General features: G+C 38.9%; 3 protein-coding genes across 5 annotated transcripts in view; all 3 read left to right on the forward strand.

The window, feature by feature from the left end:
- LOC143955220 (uncharacterized) overlaps positions 1 to 20,289 on the forward strand; it is an 86,190-nt gene that overhangs the window by 32,757 nt on the left and 33,144 nt on the right. The gene's annotated exons all lie outside the window — the stretch shown is intronic.
- LOC143956261 (uncharacterized) overlaps positions 1 to 20,289 on the forward strand; it is a 51,706-nt gene that overhangs the window by 20,427 nt on the left and 10,990 nt on the right. The window contains exon 1 of one of the 3 annotated variants that reach the window (XM_077466465.1): positions 17,589 to 17,709. The exons of the other annotated variants lie outside the window; for them this stretch is intronic. Coding sequence (XP_077322591.1) covers positions 17,632 to 17,709 — 78 coding nt within the window. The 5' untranslated portion in view covers positions 17,589 to 17,631. Of the gene's footprint in view, positions 1 to 17,588; positions 17,710 to 20,289 lie in introns of those variants that run through there. 3 annotated transcript variants of the gene reach the window in all.
- LOC143956344 (uncharacterized) lies at positions 397 to 1,959 on the forward strand. The gene has a single exon (XM_077466560.1). The coding sequence runs from the start codon at positions 597 to 599 to the stop codon at positions 1,746 to 1,748; it is 1,152 nt and encodes a 383-aa protein (XP_077322686.1). The 5' UTR covers positions 397 to 596; the 3' UTR covers positions 1,749 to 1,959.

Genomic DNA, 20,289 nt, shown 5'->3' on the forward strand with positions numbered 1-20,289 from the left:
CTGGCACATTCTGCGTTATGGTGAGTTGAACTATTTCATTATATATTACAATGTAATAATAGAAATAATGCACTTCAATCATCCTAACATCATATCAATGATGGTGCCGGGATGATTGAAGCGCCAACGCCAGCCATCGCCCCGATAAATTGCCCGCGAAAAGCTGCATACACCCCACTGGGCCTTGGCACAATTTTCTTCAACTACGCCGGTCCCCGGTGCCAAAAAGGTTGGGGACCACTGCTGTACACCATATGAAAGGTCCATCTCTATTCCTCAATATAACATCATGTTCCCAACAAATGAGGAGGAGATACTGTACACCATATGAAAGGTCCATCTCCATTCCTCCATGAGGAGGAGATACTGTACACCATATGAAAGGTCCATCTCTATTCCTCAATATAACATCATGTTCCCAACAAAGGAGGAGGAGAAACTGTACACCATATGAAAGGTCCATCTCCATTCCTCAATATAACGTCATGTTCCCAACAAATGAGGAGGAGATACTGTACACCATATGAAAGGTCCATCTCCATTCCTCAATATAACGTCATGTTCCCAACAAATGAGGAGGAGAAACTGTACACCATATGAAAGGTCTATCTCCATTCCTCAATTCTATGTCAGGCTCCCAACAAATCAGGTGGCAGAGGTTCAGTTCTGTTCCTCAACATAACAATGTCATCATTGTAGGTACCACCTTTACCCAGGGTGTCATAGCTGTTTTGGTTGTATTGTACACCTTATTCAACTTCTATGAATGTGCTGTTAGAAATATCTTTCCAACAGGTGGAGGCTGGAGTACCCCAGAGAGACATCTTTTTTTATCACGGGATTGTAACAAAGAGGATAATGGCATGGCACAATATTCTTCAGAAGTTAGCCTCGGTACCCAATACACACATCACAGATCTGATCATGTGGAGAGATCTACAGATCCTTTTAATTCCGAGGAATCAAATGATAAATCCCAAACCATTATTCCAAATGTCATGCAAAGTTGTCACAGTGCAGATGGATCACCAGATCCTTCTAATCCAGAGGAATCCTGTAATCATCTGGATACAACATGTACAAAGAGAGGTAATGTGATACTTCCATCAGAGTCTGTGCATAATGTAGGGAATCAAAAAGTCGAGTTTCAACTTCTATGTCCGGAATGTGGGAAAGGTTTTAAAATGAAAAGGGCACTCCACATACATCAGATGAGCCACACCGGCAAGAAGATCTATTCTTGCCCAGATTGCGAAAAACTGTACATAACATACTGTGGCCTTGTTGCACACAAGAAACTTCACGCCGGTGAAAAGCCCTACACCTGTTTCAAGTCCGAGGCATCTTTCGGCCTCAGATCGCAACTCACTGCCCACCAGAAAGTCCACTATGAGCAGAAGCCCTTCTCCTGTTCCGAGTGCGAGACGTCCTTCATGACAAAACAAGAACTCGTTCATCACCAGAGAGCGCACACCGGAGAAAAGCCCTTCTCGTGTTCTGAGTGCGGAAGGTCTTTCGTGCGAACGTCCCAACTCAAGAGACACTACAGAGTCCACACCGGCGAGAAGCCCTTTTCCTGTTCAGAGTACCAAAAATGCTTCTCCACTAAAATGATTCGTGATAGTCATATGAGAGTTCACACCGGCGAGAGGCCGTATTCCTGTCCGGATTGTTGCAGATGTTTTACGCAGAAAGGGGCATTAACTGTCCACCAGAAAAAGCACCACCACACCAACAGGGACCGCTAAAGAGTTACGATTTATAGGTTGAGCCATTCTGTCTGGAGACCAATCATAATTAAGGTGAGGGTAGTTTAAAAGGGTCATTCCTCCCAGAAGGGAGATTTTCATGTCGTAGTGAAATAACTGTGGTGCGCTAGACCCCCCCCAACACCATCATCTTTTGTTGGTCATCTGATGATCTGGGATTCCTGACTTGTGGTCGGGTCTGGTGCAAGGATTTTTGACACCCTAGGCGAAACCTCATTTTGCTGCCCCTCCCCCTGGCCCCACCCCTGACTCCATCCCCTTTCCCTTGCCCATATATACCCCCACCTTTTTATTGAAGCACCCATCAATGCAGCCTCACCAGCGCCCATCAATTCAGCCTCACCAGCGCCCATCAATGCAGCCTTACCAGCACTCATCAATGCAGCCTACCAACGCCCATCACTGCAGCCTACCAATGCTCATCAATGCAGCCTACCAGTGCCCATCGATGATTGTTTGCTTGCTTTCATTCATCCGGGAGTCGGGCCACAAACCCAGTCCTCCGCCGCCGCTGCACCTCTGACACTATGTGCATAGGTGGCTGCCTGCTGATGCTGAGAATTAGTTGCTTGCTACAGAGAGAAGAGAGTAGTAATACCAGTGGCCCGGCGCCCCAGGCAGAAGTGCGCCCTAGGCGGCTGCCTAGTTTGCCTAGTGGTAGCACCGGCCCTGCTTGTGGTGGAGGATGGAATCCCCACACACAACCACTGCCGTCTCTAATTTACAGAAATCCTTAGATATCTCCTCCTGCTGTGTCTTCAAAATAGGAATTTGAGAAAGGTCACTTGCCTGCCGAAGGGGCCCTTCGTGGCTCCGAAACGTTGCTGTAAGTTTATCATGTGACCGTGGAAAAAAAGCTTTGGACCCTTTTGAGGAATCCTTGGTGTGCTGATGACATTTTCTTTACTTTGATCACTAGGAATTCAGGAACATTTCCCCAATAAGGACAAGAAATAATGGCGTGGTTCCAGTTGTCCTTCCTTCTTACCTTACATAACCAACCGGTTTCCTTGTATGACAGCAATAAAATAAAGTTCTCATTGCTAAACCATAATGTGGACTATTGTTTCCAATGAGCAATGGCACCATTGCTTGTTCCTAATTTGCAACACTATGGGGGTGACCTGTAAAAACTTGGCCTTTGAGGAACATTATTTGTTAGATACTACAACACACTGTAGATAGTAGACGTGTGCGATTCGTTTTGTTCTGACAAAATTTTCGTTATTCGGATGTATCCGAATTTTCAAATCTGAAATGAATTATAACGAAACAAATTATCCAAATTCGAAAATGAATTTGAAATGAAAACATATTGCAATAAAATACAGTACTTACTTAGGCTGTTTTTTTTTAGAATAGAATAGAAAAAAAGAATATAATATACTGTAAAAGAATAGAACAGACAATAAACAAATAGAATAAAACAGAATACAATACAAAGGAATAGAAAATAAACGAATAGATTAGAAAATTAAAGAATAATGTAGAATAGATTAGAACAGAGTAACTGCCTACAATAGAAAAAATAAATAGATTAGAATAGAATAAAATTGCATAGAACAGTTATAGCCATCTTCCAAAATGTGAATTTGGAATTGATTTGAAAATAAGGAAAATTTTCATTATCCAGAGATTCGGATGTATCCGAATTTCCGAATCACAATAGCAACGAATGTCAGTGAATTCAAAGTTAATTATAACTAAATAAATTATTCAAATCAAAAATGAATTTGAGTTTGAAATACAAACAAATAAATACAGTGAAGTATAAAAATGAAATAAGATGATTATAAAATAGAAAAGAATAGAATAGAAAAAAACAGAATAGAAAACAAATGAAAAGAATAGAAAATAAATAAATAGAATAAAATAAAACAGAAAGGAATAGAATAGGACAGGCCAGAATAAAATAGAATGAAACAGAAAGGAATAGAATAGAACAGAATAAATAGAATAGAATAGCATAAAATAGAACAGATTTAGCCATCTTCCGAAATTGGAATTTAGAATCAATTTGAAAATAATGAATATACAAAACAAATCACATCTATGTTCAATGAGAGGAAGAACGGCCCTTATATTGGAGGTAAGTATAGAGAATAGACCATTTCATTGGGGATCCGTGTGAATAATAAAAACAAATAATAGTGTGATAGATTTCAGATATATTCTTCATAATAAACTTGTGATCTTAAAAGATATGTGCAAAAAGTCCACATGCACAATAATATAAATAAAACTCTTGAAAGCTGAAGAGACTTCTCCGTAAACAATAACTTTCTCCAAATTCAATTTCTGTTAAATCAGCATGAATCGGGTTGATCACTGCTCCGTCCGCAGGTCAGTAGTTTCTACAAGAATGAACACCAAAAAAGGTGAATCTGAGAAATGTGTCTCGAGCAGTGTTGCACACATTGGGAACCAAGGGGTACAAAAGACCTGCATGCAGCCCCTCCTGTACCGTTGCCACCTGTCCGGGATTCACCCGGACAGTTCGGGTTTGGAATCATGCGTCCGGGTTTCAGACTGCCTGAAACCTGGACACATGGTTCAGACTGGACTATGGCTTCCCAGCAGGTTTGCTGGCTGCAGTTGTCTAAGCTGGGAGTATCTGTTACACTCTCTTTCATGCTGCCCAAAGTCAGCACTAACAATCCCCCCCAAACACACACACACACACACAGATGGGAGAGGAGAGAGGGCTTGATCTGCACCTCTTCCTGCCAGCCCTACCCCTCTGTATCTGTCCGCACTCTTTAGAAAAGGGAAGTGGGGGTTGGAAATTTGAAGTCCAGCAGCCTCAACTACATCTGGATGAGAGGTGCTGACTGCCAAGGGGTGAGTGAGCTCACCATCCATCCCTGTGTGTGACGGAAGTCTCCCCCCTTCTATCCCCTGCCTCTGAGTACATTAAGGTAAATCAGGGTTCTCAGAGCACCCCTTACATCAGAGTTCCCCTTTACACCAGAGGCCACAGTGTTGCCCCTTACATCAGAGTCCGCTCCATACATCAGAGTTCTCAGTCTTATATCAGGGTTCCCAGAGCATCCCTTATGTTAGATTTCCCAGAGTTCTCCCTTACATCAGAGTCTGTAGAATCCCCCCTTACAGTGAAAGGGAACTCTGCGAGTTCAGATATAAAAGGGGAACTCTGTGGACTCTGATGTAAAGGGGGACTCTTGTTATTAACATCATATGATTAGAAATGTTATTTAATAGCACAATTTATGTATAGTTTATACTATAAAAAAAATTGCTGTGCGCCGCTAAAGTGTTTCGGGTTTGACTTGAAGAAAAGGGGGCAACCCTAGCCTCCTGGCTGTCTGCTGGGACTGGTCGGTGCAGGCCAGGCTCTGGCTGCCTGTGGTCGGGGGGGTGAGGGGGAGCCGATAGACTGTAAATACACGCAGGCAGCCGGAGAGGAGGGGGGAGAGAGAGGAGAAGACTGGCCGAGCTGAAGTCACCTGAGGCGGGTACGCGGTGTCCCCAGTGTCCGGCCTGTGTAGACTAAGCACCCACTGGTTGGAGGAGTCAGGCGCATGGTGAACTCAATAATCAGGCTCCCCCTCAGCCCCCGACCACAGGCAGTCAGAGCCAGGCCTGCACCGACCAGTCCCAGCGGACAGCCAGGAGGCGCTGCATGCAGGTCTCTTGTACCCCTTGGGTCCCAACGTGCGCAACACTGCTTGAGACACATTTCTCAGATTCACCTTTTTTGGTGTTCATTCGTGTAGAAACTACTGACCTGCGCCGTCTTTAATATTGATTGTGGACCCTGGGCAAAATTTTTCTTGGGCCCCCCCCCCCCCCCCCATTGCAATTTCACTCTCCACCTGCTCTGAGACATACAATAAATGGCAGCTAGACTTAAAATCAGTTTACTGTCTCAGATCAGTCAGCAATTGTGATTGGTTGCCAGCAGTTACAGCATATCATTACTGCTTAATGACTGGTTGCTAGAGGTTACAGCACACATTACGGCTCACTGATTGGTTGCTAGAGGTTACAGAAAACGATTTCTGCTTGTTAATTGGTTGCTAGAGATTACTGTACAATAATACTGCTCACTGATTGGTTGCTAGAGGTTACAGGACATCATCTCCTCACTGCAGGGGAGCATGATACACATATGAATGCCACCTTCTATTTACATATCAATGCTGCCAGCCGCAGCTATTTACTTAGTAATGCTGCTGCTATTTACATATGAATGCTGATTATTTACATGTAAACACAGGGTCTGCAGGTGAGTCATCTGTACACAACAATAGCGCAGAGCTGGGCAGCATTAGTACGAGCACTTCACACTGAGATATCGGGACACAGTACAGGACTACAACTTCAAGGGACTAGGGAATTTAAACTGGGATAGTTGGCAAGTATGAGGCAGCTGCTCTGGGCCCCACAACAATGACAGGGCCCAGGGCAGCTGCCCCTTTTGCCTGCCTTAAAGACGGCCCTGGACCTGCGGGCAGAGCAGTGATCAACCCGCTTCATGCTGATTTAACAGAAATTGAATTTGGAGAAAGTAGTTGTTTATGGAGAAGTCCTGGTAATCGTGGAGCCATTAGCTGAAAACCCGTGGATCGATCGAGCTGATCCTTGTGTGGATTAGTATTGAAAGTGGCAAAAGACCCAAGAGGGTCTTTATTTGAGGTGGTCAGGCATTGCATGTGGAGGTGGTGGTGATTATCTGTCAACACTGATGGAGAAGGCAGTACAGCAATTCCAATTCAAATAGAGCATTGAAAAATCCAACATCTAAAGCATTAGTGGTCAACTTCAAAATGAGAAAGCTTCAAGTAAAGACCCTACAGGAGGGGCGCACAATGGCAGCGTGTTTTTGTGTGTTGAGGTGCACTGCGTTAGAAAACCCACTCAAAATGAATGGGCTGTAAGGTACCTCATCATCTGAAAAGTTCAACCCTCTTGCATGTACTGAAGAATAAGCAGGGGCAAAGTAAGCCCCATCATTGGTGTCAGTGACAGTAATAATAACCTCCAGCATTGGTTTCAGTGGACACAATAATAACCTCCATCACTGGTGTCAGTAAACAAAATAATAATCCTCAGCATTGGTGTCAGTGGACAGAATAATAACCTCCAGCATTGATGTCAGTGGCTGCAATAATGACCCCCAGCATGGGTGTCAGTGGACACAATAATAACCCCCAACATTGGTGTCAGTGGCTACAATAAAAACCTCCAGCATTGGTGTCAGTGGACACAATAATAACCCTGTAGAAATTGAGTTATTACTGTATTAATAACTATATTTCAATAATTCATATTGATGAGGAAAGTTCCAAGAAAATCCGTTCAGTTCTCGTGTAAAAATACCAAAATCGATTTAATAATAAAAATAGCAAAATATTAAAAGAACAGTGTCAAAATGTAGAATATAAAATAGCATCGATAAGTTTCTTATTCTTAAAATGAAGATAAATGTATCTTTGTGTATGTGTGTGTGTGTAAGAAAGTTTGTCAGCCTCCTCCAAAGTCTGTGTCAGTCTGCGTCTCTGCAAGTCTGCCCTCTAGAATAGCCTGTCTGTATTTTTCTACCCCTAAAACTAAAAACCCCCACCCTTTTCCCAATTAAGAATGGTTTAACTGAGCCCTGTTGTACCACAGGGAAAGCCCGCGAATTCTGAATGAGCAAATTCCCTCCCACCTCATCCAACAGGATGTTGAAATACAAAACCGTCTCTAATCAAAACATTCCATTGAAATGGCAAAACTGCCATGTATTAAACCATTTAAGTTATACAATACAAGTTTCCTATCTTCTAAACCAAATTCTACATATATCAGTAAATAGATTATATACGTTTAAAATGCAATGTACGTAATGATAATCCTAATCAGGAAATACTGTAATATAAAGAAATAACATGTATCATACTGAAACTCTGTCTTTTAGATAAGGATGTAACATTACCTCTTAAAATGGGGGAGGGGGAATGATCAACTGGCTCTAAATTACAGCCATATGTGAAATGTACATAGAACTACTTCCCATGAAATGCATATGAAGCTTTAAAAACACTTTTACATAAATATATGTAAATATACATATATATACATACATATATACGCACATATATGTACACAGACATACACATACATATATATATATACACATATACACCCATTTCACTTTATCCATATCTAGAATATATAATGATATACATTAGCAAGTCAATCATACTCAAGACCCAAACCATATATAAATTTTAATATTCTAACAATTCCCTCTCAAAATGAATGATTAAACAATCTTTTCATTTTAAATCTGTTATCAATATCTGAATCTAAATCTGAATCTAAATCTAAATCCATTTCTAAATCCATTCATACCTCAAACGCATCACATTTGTATTCATTCATACAATTAGATCTTAAAATAATTGACTCGAATGTACATTTTCAAATTTTGATTCTATATAAGGAAAAGTGAATTTCATAAACCTTTTGCTTCATATACCATAAAAAATATTTTCACCCTTATTATTTTCTTATTCTTTTACCAAATAAATCAATCCCCTTAATTTCATAATTCATAAATGTAACATTGTTGTACAATACTTTGAAATATGAATATCACTTCAAAAATGTATGATTCATATTTTTTCCCTCCAAATTATGTTTAGCATAAACCTTGTCAAAATTAAACATAAAATATGTTTCTTAACTTCAATTTGTTCATATATGTGAGATGATTTCAAAACTACAGTTACATATTACAATGTAAAAGTTACTCCTAACTTGTCTATATGACTTTTAAGAAAAATGTACTCTGTCTTAATTAACACCAGATGTTCCCTCTAACTAGAATGACTCTATTGTAAGGATGTTTAACCCTTTCAACTCTGAAAATACACTACATGTGTTTATAAAAATCAATGTGTAAAAAATATCTCATCTTGATATGAGAACCATATTTTGTCACATAAAAATAATATATAAAAAACTGCAATATCTGATGGATAAATTATTTCATCAGTAGTCAAAAAATCAAAAGTCCATTGTTTTTAAAATGTCCTCTCTTATCAGAGGTTCTCTTGAGAGTTTTTTTTTTCTTCTTCTTGCTGCACTCTGTAAAGTTGGAAAACTTTATTGAACATAGAAAGACAACAATAATTATAACGAATTAATCTCTTCTGTCAATTCTTCTCCCAGAACTGATATTCTTAAATTTCAATATTTTGTTTTCATCTGGAAGGTCTAGAAATATAAAATTTCTTTCTTTTGGTGACTTACAAGTCAGATCCTAAAAAAGAATGCAGTATCATTATTTTGAATTTAAATAAATGCAAAATATACCTTCTTTTATTTATTCATTTAACATACCAAAATTCTAATATTTTATTATGACATACTAAACATATTTTAATAATAACATTTCTAATTACCTTACTTTGCTCTATTTTTCTTAAACTGACCAATACTCCTTAATTTATTAGTTTGTGTATTTAAACTATAACAAGACGCAATTTCTCTTTTTTTGTCATGATATAAAACCTTTGTTTTATCAAACGAAAGAAAAGGTTTTAATTCAACCCTAGAAGATTGAAGCAAACTATATATTTACTTCTCCTCTTTAATATTTCAGAGTAATGCGTGTTGTACTGTACTTCTAGCATTTTCTAATTCAGCATTTTCTGTAGAATTTTTGCTGAATAGTATAACCATGCTTTGGGTAACACATACCTGATGAACAATTCTTAATAGCATTAACAAATCCTGGCTCACAGCCTCTCTCAGCACTTGTTCTAACAATACCATTTACAGGCTTTCTAAATACATTTAACTGAGAATGTTCTGTTATCACATCTACCTGTATGGGTTTAGATTGTAAAGTTTTAAAAAATGGGCAATATTTGTCATATAATTCACCTGAATGAATTCTCTTTAAAAGAATTTTTACTGACCGATAAGGTGTCTGTAATATGATCCTACTAGATCTCACAATCTTTTCTGTTACTTTGACTGCAAAATAAACACTTAACAATTGCTTCATATTTGTGTCAAAAGTCTTTTCCATATTCGTCAATCCTCTGGAGAAAAAACCTATTATTTCCAGTTCACCATCTTTTACCTGAGACAAAATCACTGATATGGAATTCTCAGATATCTTAGTAGACATTAGAACAGGTGTAGATATTCCAATTTCAATTGCATGCAACGAGACAGCATTCTGCAAATCTTTTTTCAACATTTCAAAGGCATTTGTCTGGGTTTGAGTCCATTGATCAAACACAACATCTTTTTGTTTCAAGAAATCCATTAATGGTTTAACTTTATCATCATATTCCTGTAAAAACTCTTTACATAAATGTACTTCACTCAAAAATTGATATAATGCCTTGTAAGATGTTGGAATTGGAATAGCAGAAATGTTTCTAACTTTTTCCTGTGATAACTGTCTCTGTCCCTGACTAATTTGCATATGAAGAAAATTGACTTTATTTTTCATTAACTGAACTGACTCTGTGTTCAATTTCAACCCTGCTGTTTGTAACAAAGTAAATAACTCCATCAACAGAGTGACATGTTCCTCTGTATTTTGTGTAGACAGCAAAATTTTGTCCACGTGCTGGAAAATACATTTTGGTCTAGAAAATTTTGATAAAACTTTCTCCAAGCACTCGTGTACTAAACCATCACTGATATCTAATCCTGGAATTATTCTAGTGAATGCATAAGTTTCTTTATCAAAGCTGAAAGCAAGTTTATAACGACAGCTGTTTGTCAATGGTACTGAAAAATGACTATTGGCTATTTCCAGTACTGAAAATACTTTGGCCTTGGCATCCATTTGTGACATTAAATTTAAATTAGGAACAATATGTTTGTTATTTGTAATGCATTTATTCAGTGATCTTACATCAACTGATATAGAATACGAATCATCAGCATTCTTGATAGGCCAAATACAATTATTTACCACTGATTGTGCCTTCTTTAATATTCCTTGCTGTAAAAATGATTGTACAATGTCAAAAACAGGACCTATTGATTCTTGTGGCAACTTATTTTGAATTTGGGGCTTCGGATCTCTTCCCTCAATTTCTATCTCAATATCTTTAAACAAACCTGTATCCATTTTGGTCTGACTCCAAAGACTTTTATGTGCTCTAACCGATTGTTCCAATTCGAGATTGGTTCCTGTGTGTGGCCAATTAAAATCTGAAGACATGTCAGCGACTGCTGTACAAATACTTCCAACGTTACTGCACTTTGAGGAATCTATTAACATAGATTTGGGCCTAGATGAATCTTTCCATATAGTAGAATTACTTAAATCAATAATCCAATCTAATTTACTAATCACATCCATGCCTAAAATATTCTCTGTATTTTGGCAACACCATATGTCTATATTTGTTTTAAAAATTCCGGGAATTTCGAGAGTCACATCAGAAACTTTAACTGCAACTGTATTTTCTTTTCCATTGAAATCAATTAAATTACATTTTGGAGAATCAATATTCACAGATAATTTGTGTTTAGTTAAACTGAGTTCAGATCCTAAATCTATTAACCATTTAGTATTCTTACCATTTAATAAACCATGTAACCATGGCCTTCCACTTTCATCTATTAAAAGTGAAGTCACATATTTTAATCTTGGAGGTGACTCAGAACCTTTTTCCCTAAATCCTGATGGTGATGGAAGTAATCCATCCCTCTCATGTTCATCATTGTTTGTCATATTGATTGAACTGTCATTAACAGTCAATGTACTGATCTGTTTGACTTCTGAGGCATAAGGCAAATCAATCAAACTATTGTTTGAAGAAGAAAGAATAAATTGCTCAGAAATATGTTCTGTATTTTCTACTTTCAAAGTTTTCCTTTGTGTACTATGTATAATGGGAATAACATTTCCTGTCTGCTCTGAAACTTTAGCTCCGCCTGTGACGTGTAGCTCATCATCTCTGGGTGTGGCATTACACGTGGCAACTCTTTGAATGCCATTTTCTCTTTGTTTGTCTAAAATATGTCTACATGCTGAAACTTTATTTAATATTTTTCTTTTAAGCAAAACTTCATGTTCCTGGTCATATTTTCCTATAGACCGCTTAACTGGTACCAAAGATAATTTTGGTTTAAACAAACCTTTCTGTTCTTGGTCATCAACCTTGATAGACCGCTTATCTTGTACAAAAGACTTCTGCATAGAATCCGCATTAACATTCATAGAGTCTGCATTATTAATCTCTAAACTCTTGCTTGACTCTGTTTTAAACTTTACATTATCCTGTAACTCAGACAACTGCATATCCTTTATTTGAATTGCACTCTGCAAATCATCTATCCGCTCAGACAAACATACCTGAGTCTCTGTTTTCCCCTTAGTACAAACTACAATTTTTTCAGGAACTCCTGATATCATTGTATCATAAACTTTAATCAATTTAATCAAATTCCTAACCTGTTTGCTGAATTTCTTAAAAGTAAATTTTGACTTTTGTATTTTGATATTAGCTTGTAAGCATTCATTGAACATGTAACACCATAATTCATCGTCTTTAACAAACTTTGACAGATTTTTAAATTCTAATTCACTCTCATCAGACAATTCATGAATAAGATTCATACTTACCAATGTAGGATAAGCTTCATTCATGTAACACGCGTTCCCTCTCTTGGCGGGAAATTACTTCATCAAGAAACAGATTTTCTTGCACGTGCGCAAACGTCTCACCAATTTTGATAATTCTTTTTCTTCCAAGTTCAATTCAATGATGCCGAAAATGTGCTTTTTCGATTTCTTCTGAAGCTTGACTCAATAGTCAATGTTTGTGCTTCTATTCCCTCTCGTCAAGCGAAAGTAGAAATATTTCAAAAAAAATTCGATATTCGGATAAATTGACACTGGCAAGGCTCGCCAAAAATGTAGAAATTGAGTTATTACTGTATTAATAACTATATTTCAATAATTCATATTGATGAGGAAAGTTCCAAGAAAATCCGTTCAGTTCTCGTGTAAAAATACCAAAATCGATTTAATAATAAAAATAGCAAAATATTAAAAGAACAGTGTCAAAATGTAGAATATAAAATAGCATCGATAAGTTTCTTATTCTTAAAATGAAGATAAATGTATCTTTGTGTATGTGTGTGTGTGTAAGAAAGTTTGTCAGCCTCCTCCAAAGTCTGTGTCAGTCTGCGTCTCTGCAAGTCTGCCCTCTAGAATAGCCTGTCTGTATTTTTCTACCCCTAAAACTAAAAACCCCCACCCTTTTCCCAATTAAGAATGGTTTAACTGAGCCCTGTTGTACCACAGGGAAAGCCCGCGAATTCTGAATGAGCAAATTCCCTCCCACCTCATCCAACAGGATGTTGAAATACAAAACCGTCTCTAATCAAAACATTCCATTGAAATGGCAAAACTGCCATGTATTAAACCATTTAAGTTATACAATACAAGTTTCCTATCTTCTAAACCAAATTCTACATATATCAGTAAATAGATTATATACGTTTAAAATGCAATGTACGTAATGATAATCCTAATCAGGAAATACTGTAATATAAAGAAATAACATGTATCATACTGAAACTCTGTCTTTTAGATAAGGATGTAACATTACCTCTTAAAATGGGGGAGGGGGAATGATCAACTGGCTCTAAATTACAGCCATATGTGAAATGTACATAGAACTACTTCCCATGAAATGCATATGAAGCTTTAAAAACACTTTTACATAAATATATGTAAATATACATATATATACATACATATATACGCACATATATGTACACAGACATACACATACATATATATATATACACATATACACCCATTTCACTTTATCCATATCTAGAATATATAATGATATACATTAGCAAGTCAATCATACTCAAGACCCAAACCATATATAAATTTTAATATTCTAACAAACCCCAAGTATTAGTGTCAGTGGACACAATAATAGTCCCCAGCATTGGTGTCAGTGGACCCAATAATAAGCTCCGGCATTGATGTTAGTGGCTGCAATAATAACCCCAAGCATTGGTGTCAGTGGACACAACAGTAACCCCCAGCATTGGTGTCAGTGGACACAATAGTAACCCCCCAGCATTGGTGTCAGTGGACACAATAGTAACCCCCAGCATTGGTGTCAGTGGACATAATAATAACCCCATGAATTGGTGTGAGCGGACAGAATAATAACCCCCAGCATTGATGTCAGTGGACACAATAATAACCTCCAGCATTGTTGTCAGTGAACAAAATAATAACCTCCAGCATTGGTGTCAGTGGACAAAATAATAACCTCCAGCCCTGGTTTCAGTGAACACAATAATAACCTCCAGCACTAGTGTCAGTGTACAAAATAATAATCCTCAGCATTGGTGTCAGTGGACAGAATAATAACCCCAAGTATTAGTGTCAGTGGACAGAATAATAACCTGCAGCATTGATGTTAGTGGCTGCATAAATAACCCCCAGCATGGGTGTCAGTGGACACAATAATAACCCTCAACATTGGTGTCAGTGGCTACAATAAAAACGTCCAGCATTGGTGTCAGTGGACACAATAATAACCCCAAGTATAAGTGTCAGTGGACACAATAATAATCCCCAGCATTGGTGTCAGTGGACCCAATAATAAGCTCTGGCATTGATGTTAGTGGCTGCATAAATAACCCCAAGCATTGGTGTCAGTGGACACAATAATAACCCCCAGCATCAGTGTCAGTGGACAAAATAATAATCCCCAGCATTGGTGTTAGTGGACAGAAAAATAACCTCCAGCATTGGTGTCAGTGGCTGCAATAATAACCCCCAGCATTGGTGTCAGTGGCTGCAATAATAACCCCCAGCATTGGTGTCAGTGGACACAATAATAATCCCCAGCATTGGTGTCGGTGGCTGCAATAACCTCCAGCATTGGTGTCAGTGGCTGCAATAATAACCCCCAGCATTGGTGTCAGTGGACACAATAATAACCCCCTGCGTGGGCATTAGCCACTATAATTAACCCCCCTCCACATTTGTGGTCAGTGGCAGTGTTCTCCTTGGCTGACCCTTCTCCCCAGCAATGGTTGTCAGTGGCAGTGAAACCTAAGCAGAGGGTTACCTACCTCATCAGATGATCCCTTACTACTCTCTCTATTTCTTCCCAATGAAGCTGGGACTATACTTGTACTGACGGGCAGGGGTCATTTCACCTGACAGGTCAGTCCATTGCCGGGTGGTAGAGCACAGAGGTGTGTCAGTACAGGACACCCGGCTCCTGCTCCGCTGTATACTAACCAGAAGATGGACCTTGCAGATACATAAATCCGGATGGGTGATCTCCACCTTACTAATCATGTGACTCTGAAATAAAACCTTGGCGTTACCGGGGAAGTTTTCGGGGTGTGATGTTATAGGGGGGTGTGATACCTATGCAGTCAGCTGTTTGCATTGATTTCATTGTAATTAATTGAAATCACTTTGCAGACGTCTTTTTTTTTTTCATTTTGATACAGAAGAGTCCGTTTTCGTGAGCAAAAATTTGACCGCAATTCAATGTTTTATGCCAATAAAATCTGAAACAGGCGGAGGGGTGGAATCATTTTTATATTCACCGTATACGGATAGATTAACCCTCTGAGACAATGAAGCCGGCGGCTCGGTAACATCCATTGGAACAGTTCTTTATCGGCTACATAACAGGATACAGCTGTAACGCGTTTCGGCCAAAGCCTTAGTAATGCCCTGTACACACGGTCGGACATTCTGACGACAAAATCCGTCAGATTTTTTCCGACGGATTTTGGCCCAAACTTGTCTTGCATACACACGGTCACACAAAGTTGTCGGAAAATCCGATCGTTCAGAACGAGGTGACGTACAACGCGTACGACGGGACTATAAAGAGGCCAGTAGCCAATAGCTTTCATTTCGTAATTTATTCTGAGCATGCGTGGCACTTTGTCCATTAGAATTGTCTACACACGATCGGAATTTAAACAATCAGATTTTATTGTCGGAAAATTTTCGATCCATCTCTCAAACCTTGAAAAAGTCCGATGTAGCCCACGCACGATCGGATTTTCCGACAACGCGATCTGATCGCACGTTGGAAAGTCTGACTGTGTGTACAGGACATAAGGCGTCATCTGAAACGCGTTATGCAGCCAATAAAGGACTGGTCCAACGGATGTTACCGAGTTGCCGGATTCATTGGATCAGATGATTATTGCTACATTTCAAAGGCATTTGGGCCAGAACAGCGGTCTCCAATCTCCAAGGTAGTCCCTGGTAGGACTTTTTCCTTTATGGACTGTGGATAGATGGATGATGATTGTATAGCTTGGATGGATGGATGGATGGATTGGTAGATTGCTGGAAAAATTGATTGGATGGATGATTTGATGAATAGAAGGATGGATGAATAGATGGATAGGATAAATAGGATGGATGGTTGGTTGCTTGGTTGGTTGGATGGATGGCTGTATAGATGGATGGTTGGATAAGTGAATGGATAGTTAGAAAATGGATGGATGAATAGATTGATGGATGGATAGATAGGTGGAGGGATGGATGGATGAATAGACTGATGGATGGATAGATGGGTGGAGGGATGGATGGATGAATAGACTGATGGATGGATAGATGGGTGGAGGGATGGATGGATCGGATAGAAGGATGGATTGGATGAATGAATCGATTGGATAGAAAGATGGATGGATGGAGAGATGGATGGTATGGAGGAATGAATAGGTTGGGTGAAGAGATAGATGGAATGGATGGATTGATGAACAAATAGATTGATTGATGGATGGATGAATGGATGGTTGGATGGAATGGATGGCTATATTGGAAAGAAGAATGGATTGGATGGATGAATAGATTGATTGATGGATGGATGGATGGATTGGATAGAAGGATGGATTAGATGGATGGATAGAAGGATGGATTGGATGAATGGATGGATTGGGTGGAGAGATGGATGGATGAATAGATTGACTGATGGATTGGATGGATGGATTGGATAGAAGGATGGATTGGATAGATGGATTGGATAGAAGGATGGATTGGATGGATGGATTGGATAGAAGGTTGGATAGAATGAAAGGATTGAATGGATGGACAGAGAGATGGATAGATTGGATACAAGGATGGATTGGATGGATGGATTGGATAGAAGGATGGATTGGATGGAAGGAAGGATTGGATGGATGGACGGAGAGATGGATGGATTGGATAGAAGGATGGATTGGATGAATAGACTGGATATAAGGATGGATGGATTGATGAACAGATTGATGGACGAATAGATGGATGAATGAATAGATTAATGGATGGATGGATGGATTGGATAGAAGGATGTAAAAATGGATGGACTAGATCAGGGATGTGCAATTAGTGGACCTCCAGCTGTTTCAAAACTACAAGTCCCATCATGCCTCTGCCTCTGGGTGTCATGCTTGTGACTGTCAGAGTCTTGCTAGGCCTCATGGGACTTGTAGTTCTGCAACGGCTGGAGGTCCACTATAGATTGATGGATGAATAGATTGATGGATGGAACAAATAGGATGAATGGATGTAATGAATGGCTGTATAGATGGACGGATTGGAAAGAAGGATGGACGGTGCAAAATATTTAAAATGATATAAGGATCCTTATATTATGGATGGATATCTGTGATGGGACACACGTGTACAAACGGGAAGGTGATGGGAAGCAATGAGCTCCTCACTCTTCCTACAGCTAATGATCTTCTGGTGGTGGCCATTTTATTGTAGTCCATGTATGGAGACATCCAACAAAGAGTCGCCTTTTACCCATGATGCTGAGCGTGGGGGGGATGGGCACTATTGTTGCGGGAAGTGAATGGGACAGAGTTACGAGCAATGGAGGCAAACTGCAGCAACCTGACGGAGAGGATATTACGGCTAACCCTGGAGATCATCTACCTGCTGACCGGGGAGGTGAGGAGGACTCTGGGAAAAAAATTTTTTTTTTTGTTTGCTTTTTACTTGCCTGAGAAAAAAAAATCTACAGATTTTTCAGTGGTGTTGGGTAGGCTGGAAACGCTAAAACAATGATAAAGAACATGAAAAACTGAGGCATACTTATAACGTAATATTGAAACAATGAATCTGTGGCACTAGTGAGTTGAAAGATCATACACATTGCCGAGTAATCAGCAGTGGAATATCACAAGAATTGTGATACAAACTCTTAATAAATAGCGATGATTATACTCGCACAGTGAACTAAGGAATTAACAGATCACTAACCTTGCCGAGTTATCAGCATCAGGAGAAGTCGTTTTGACGTAACGCGTAGGGCAGAGCGCTGAGCCTCAGGTGTCAATGCAGAGCCGATATTCTGTGTCTCGCAGCAGCCTGGCTTTTTACATGGCATTAACAGAGCTGTCAGCTGGATCGGCCCATTTTGATGAGCTGTAGGAGCTCTGGGATAAGAGCCAGAATTACAGCATATGTAAAAAATTCCTCAACCCAACCACCAGTGTCACAAATTAACTAAACCAGAAGGTACAATAAATCTGTACCGTTCTTCTCAACTAGGTAATCTAAAAAAAAAAAACAAGCTTTGCTAAGTAATCAGCAGTGGAAAATTAAAATGCACTGCCGAGTAATCAGCATGGGGAAATTAAAATAATTGTCATACAACACTAAATAAATAGTGAACGGAAAACAGTGGGACTAAAGGTTATAATGAAACAATAAAACTGTGGCACTCCGTTAAGCTAATTGAGCAACGAGCTAATCGAAAAAAATCAAAAGCAGTGCAGAGTAATCAGCAGTGGAAAATTAAAATAATTGTGATATAGCACTAAATAGTGAACTGAAAACAGCGTTACTCAACGTTATAATGAAATACTGAACCTGTGGCACACCGTGCAACAAGCCAATCAAAATAAATCATAAGTGCCGAGTAATGAGCAGTGAAAAATCGAAATTATTGTGACACAACACTAAATAGTGGACTCAAAACAGCAATACTCAAATTTACAATGAGTAAGCCAATAGAAAAAAAAAATCTTAAGCATTGCCGAGTAATTAGCGGTGGAAAATCAAAATAATTGTGAAACACATTTTTAAAGTGGGAGTCCTGCTGGATAACTTCAGGCTGGCCACTTTTGCAGGTATAGCCTTGTAAAATGTTAAAAATAAGTGCCTATGCTGTTTGAAATCCAGTAATAGACTGTCTCACCCTGCTCTGAACATGCTCAGTTGCTCTCTATTTTTCAGCACTGTATCAAAAATCAGCCACTAGATTTGATTGATTTTCCACTGCTAATTACTCGGCATTGCTTATGATTTTTCGATTAGCTAGCTGCACAGTGTGCCACAGGATCACTGTTTCATTATTGCTTTGAGTACAGCTGTTTTCAGTTCACTATTTTGTTGGTGTTGTATCACAATTATTTTGATTTTCCACTGCTGATCACTCGGCATCACTTATGTTTTTTTAGATACCCTAGTTGAACAGCACAGTACAGATTTATTGTTTCGTTATTATGAAAGTGATTATAACTTTGGGTACTTGCTGCTTTTGTTCATTTGTAACACCAGTGGCTAGGGTGAGGAATTTTTTTAACTCCGTCTCTAATCCTAGAGCGGGGGTTACTCCTGCAACTCACCTCAATAGGCCGATCCAGCTGACAGTTCTGTTAATACCGTGTAGTAAGCCAGGCTGCTGCAAAACACAGAACATCTGCTCTGCATAGACACTTGAGGCTCAGAGCTCCGCCCTACGCGTTATGTCAAAATGTCCTCCCCTGAGGTTGATTACTCAGGAAACCTTAGTGATCTCTTTATTCCGTAGTTCACTGTGAGAGCTATCACTATTTATTAAAAGTTTGTATCACAATTCTTTTGATTTTCCACTGCTGATTACTTGGCAATGTTTATGATTTTTCAATTAGCACGTTGTACAGTGTGCCACAGGTTAATTGTTTCATTATATCTTTGAGTACCGCTGTGCTGTGTCTTGCAGCAGCCTGGCTGCACTCTGCTTTACACGTTATGTCAAAATGACTTCCCCTAATGCCGATTACTCTTAAAACATTATTGATCTGTTCATTCCCTAGTTCACTGTGAGAGTTATCATCACTATTTATTAAAATTTTATATCACAATTCTTTTAATTTTCCACTGCTGATTATTCGGTAATGCTTATGATTTTCAGATTAACTTGCAAAGGTTCATTGTTTTATTACAATGGCTGTTTTCACTTCACTATTTTAGTGTTGTTTTCACAATTATTTTAATTTTCCACTGCTAATTACTTCACATTGCTTATTATATGCCGATTGGCTAGTTGTGCAGCGTGCTATAGGGTCCTTGTTTCATTGTAACTTTGAGTACCGCTGTTTTCAGCTTACATTTATTTAGTGTTGCATCACTATTATTTTCATTTCCCACTGCTGATTACTCTACAAGACATTTTCATTTCCCACTGCTGATTACTCAGCAATGCTTATGGGTTTAGATTAGCTAGCTGCACAGTGTGGTACAGATTTATTGATCCAAATGTAT

Source organism: Lithobates pipiens, unplaced genomic scaffold (genome assembly GCF_037356315.1).
Source record: "Lithobates pipiens isolate NorthernLeopardFrog02 unplaced genomic scaffold, aLitPip1_a1.2 Scaffold_35, whole genome shotgun sequence".
In the NCBI taxonomy this organism is placed as follows: Eukaryota; Metazoa; Chordata; class Amphibia; order Anura; family Ranidae; genus Lithobates; species Lithobates pipiens.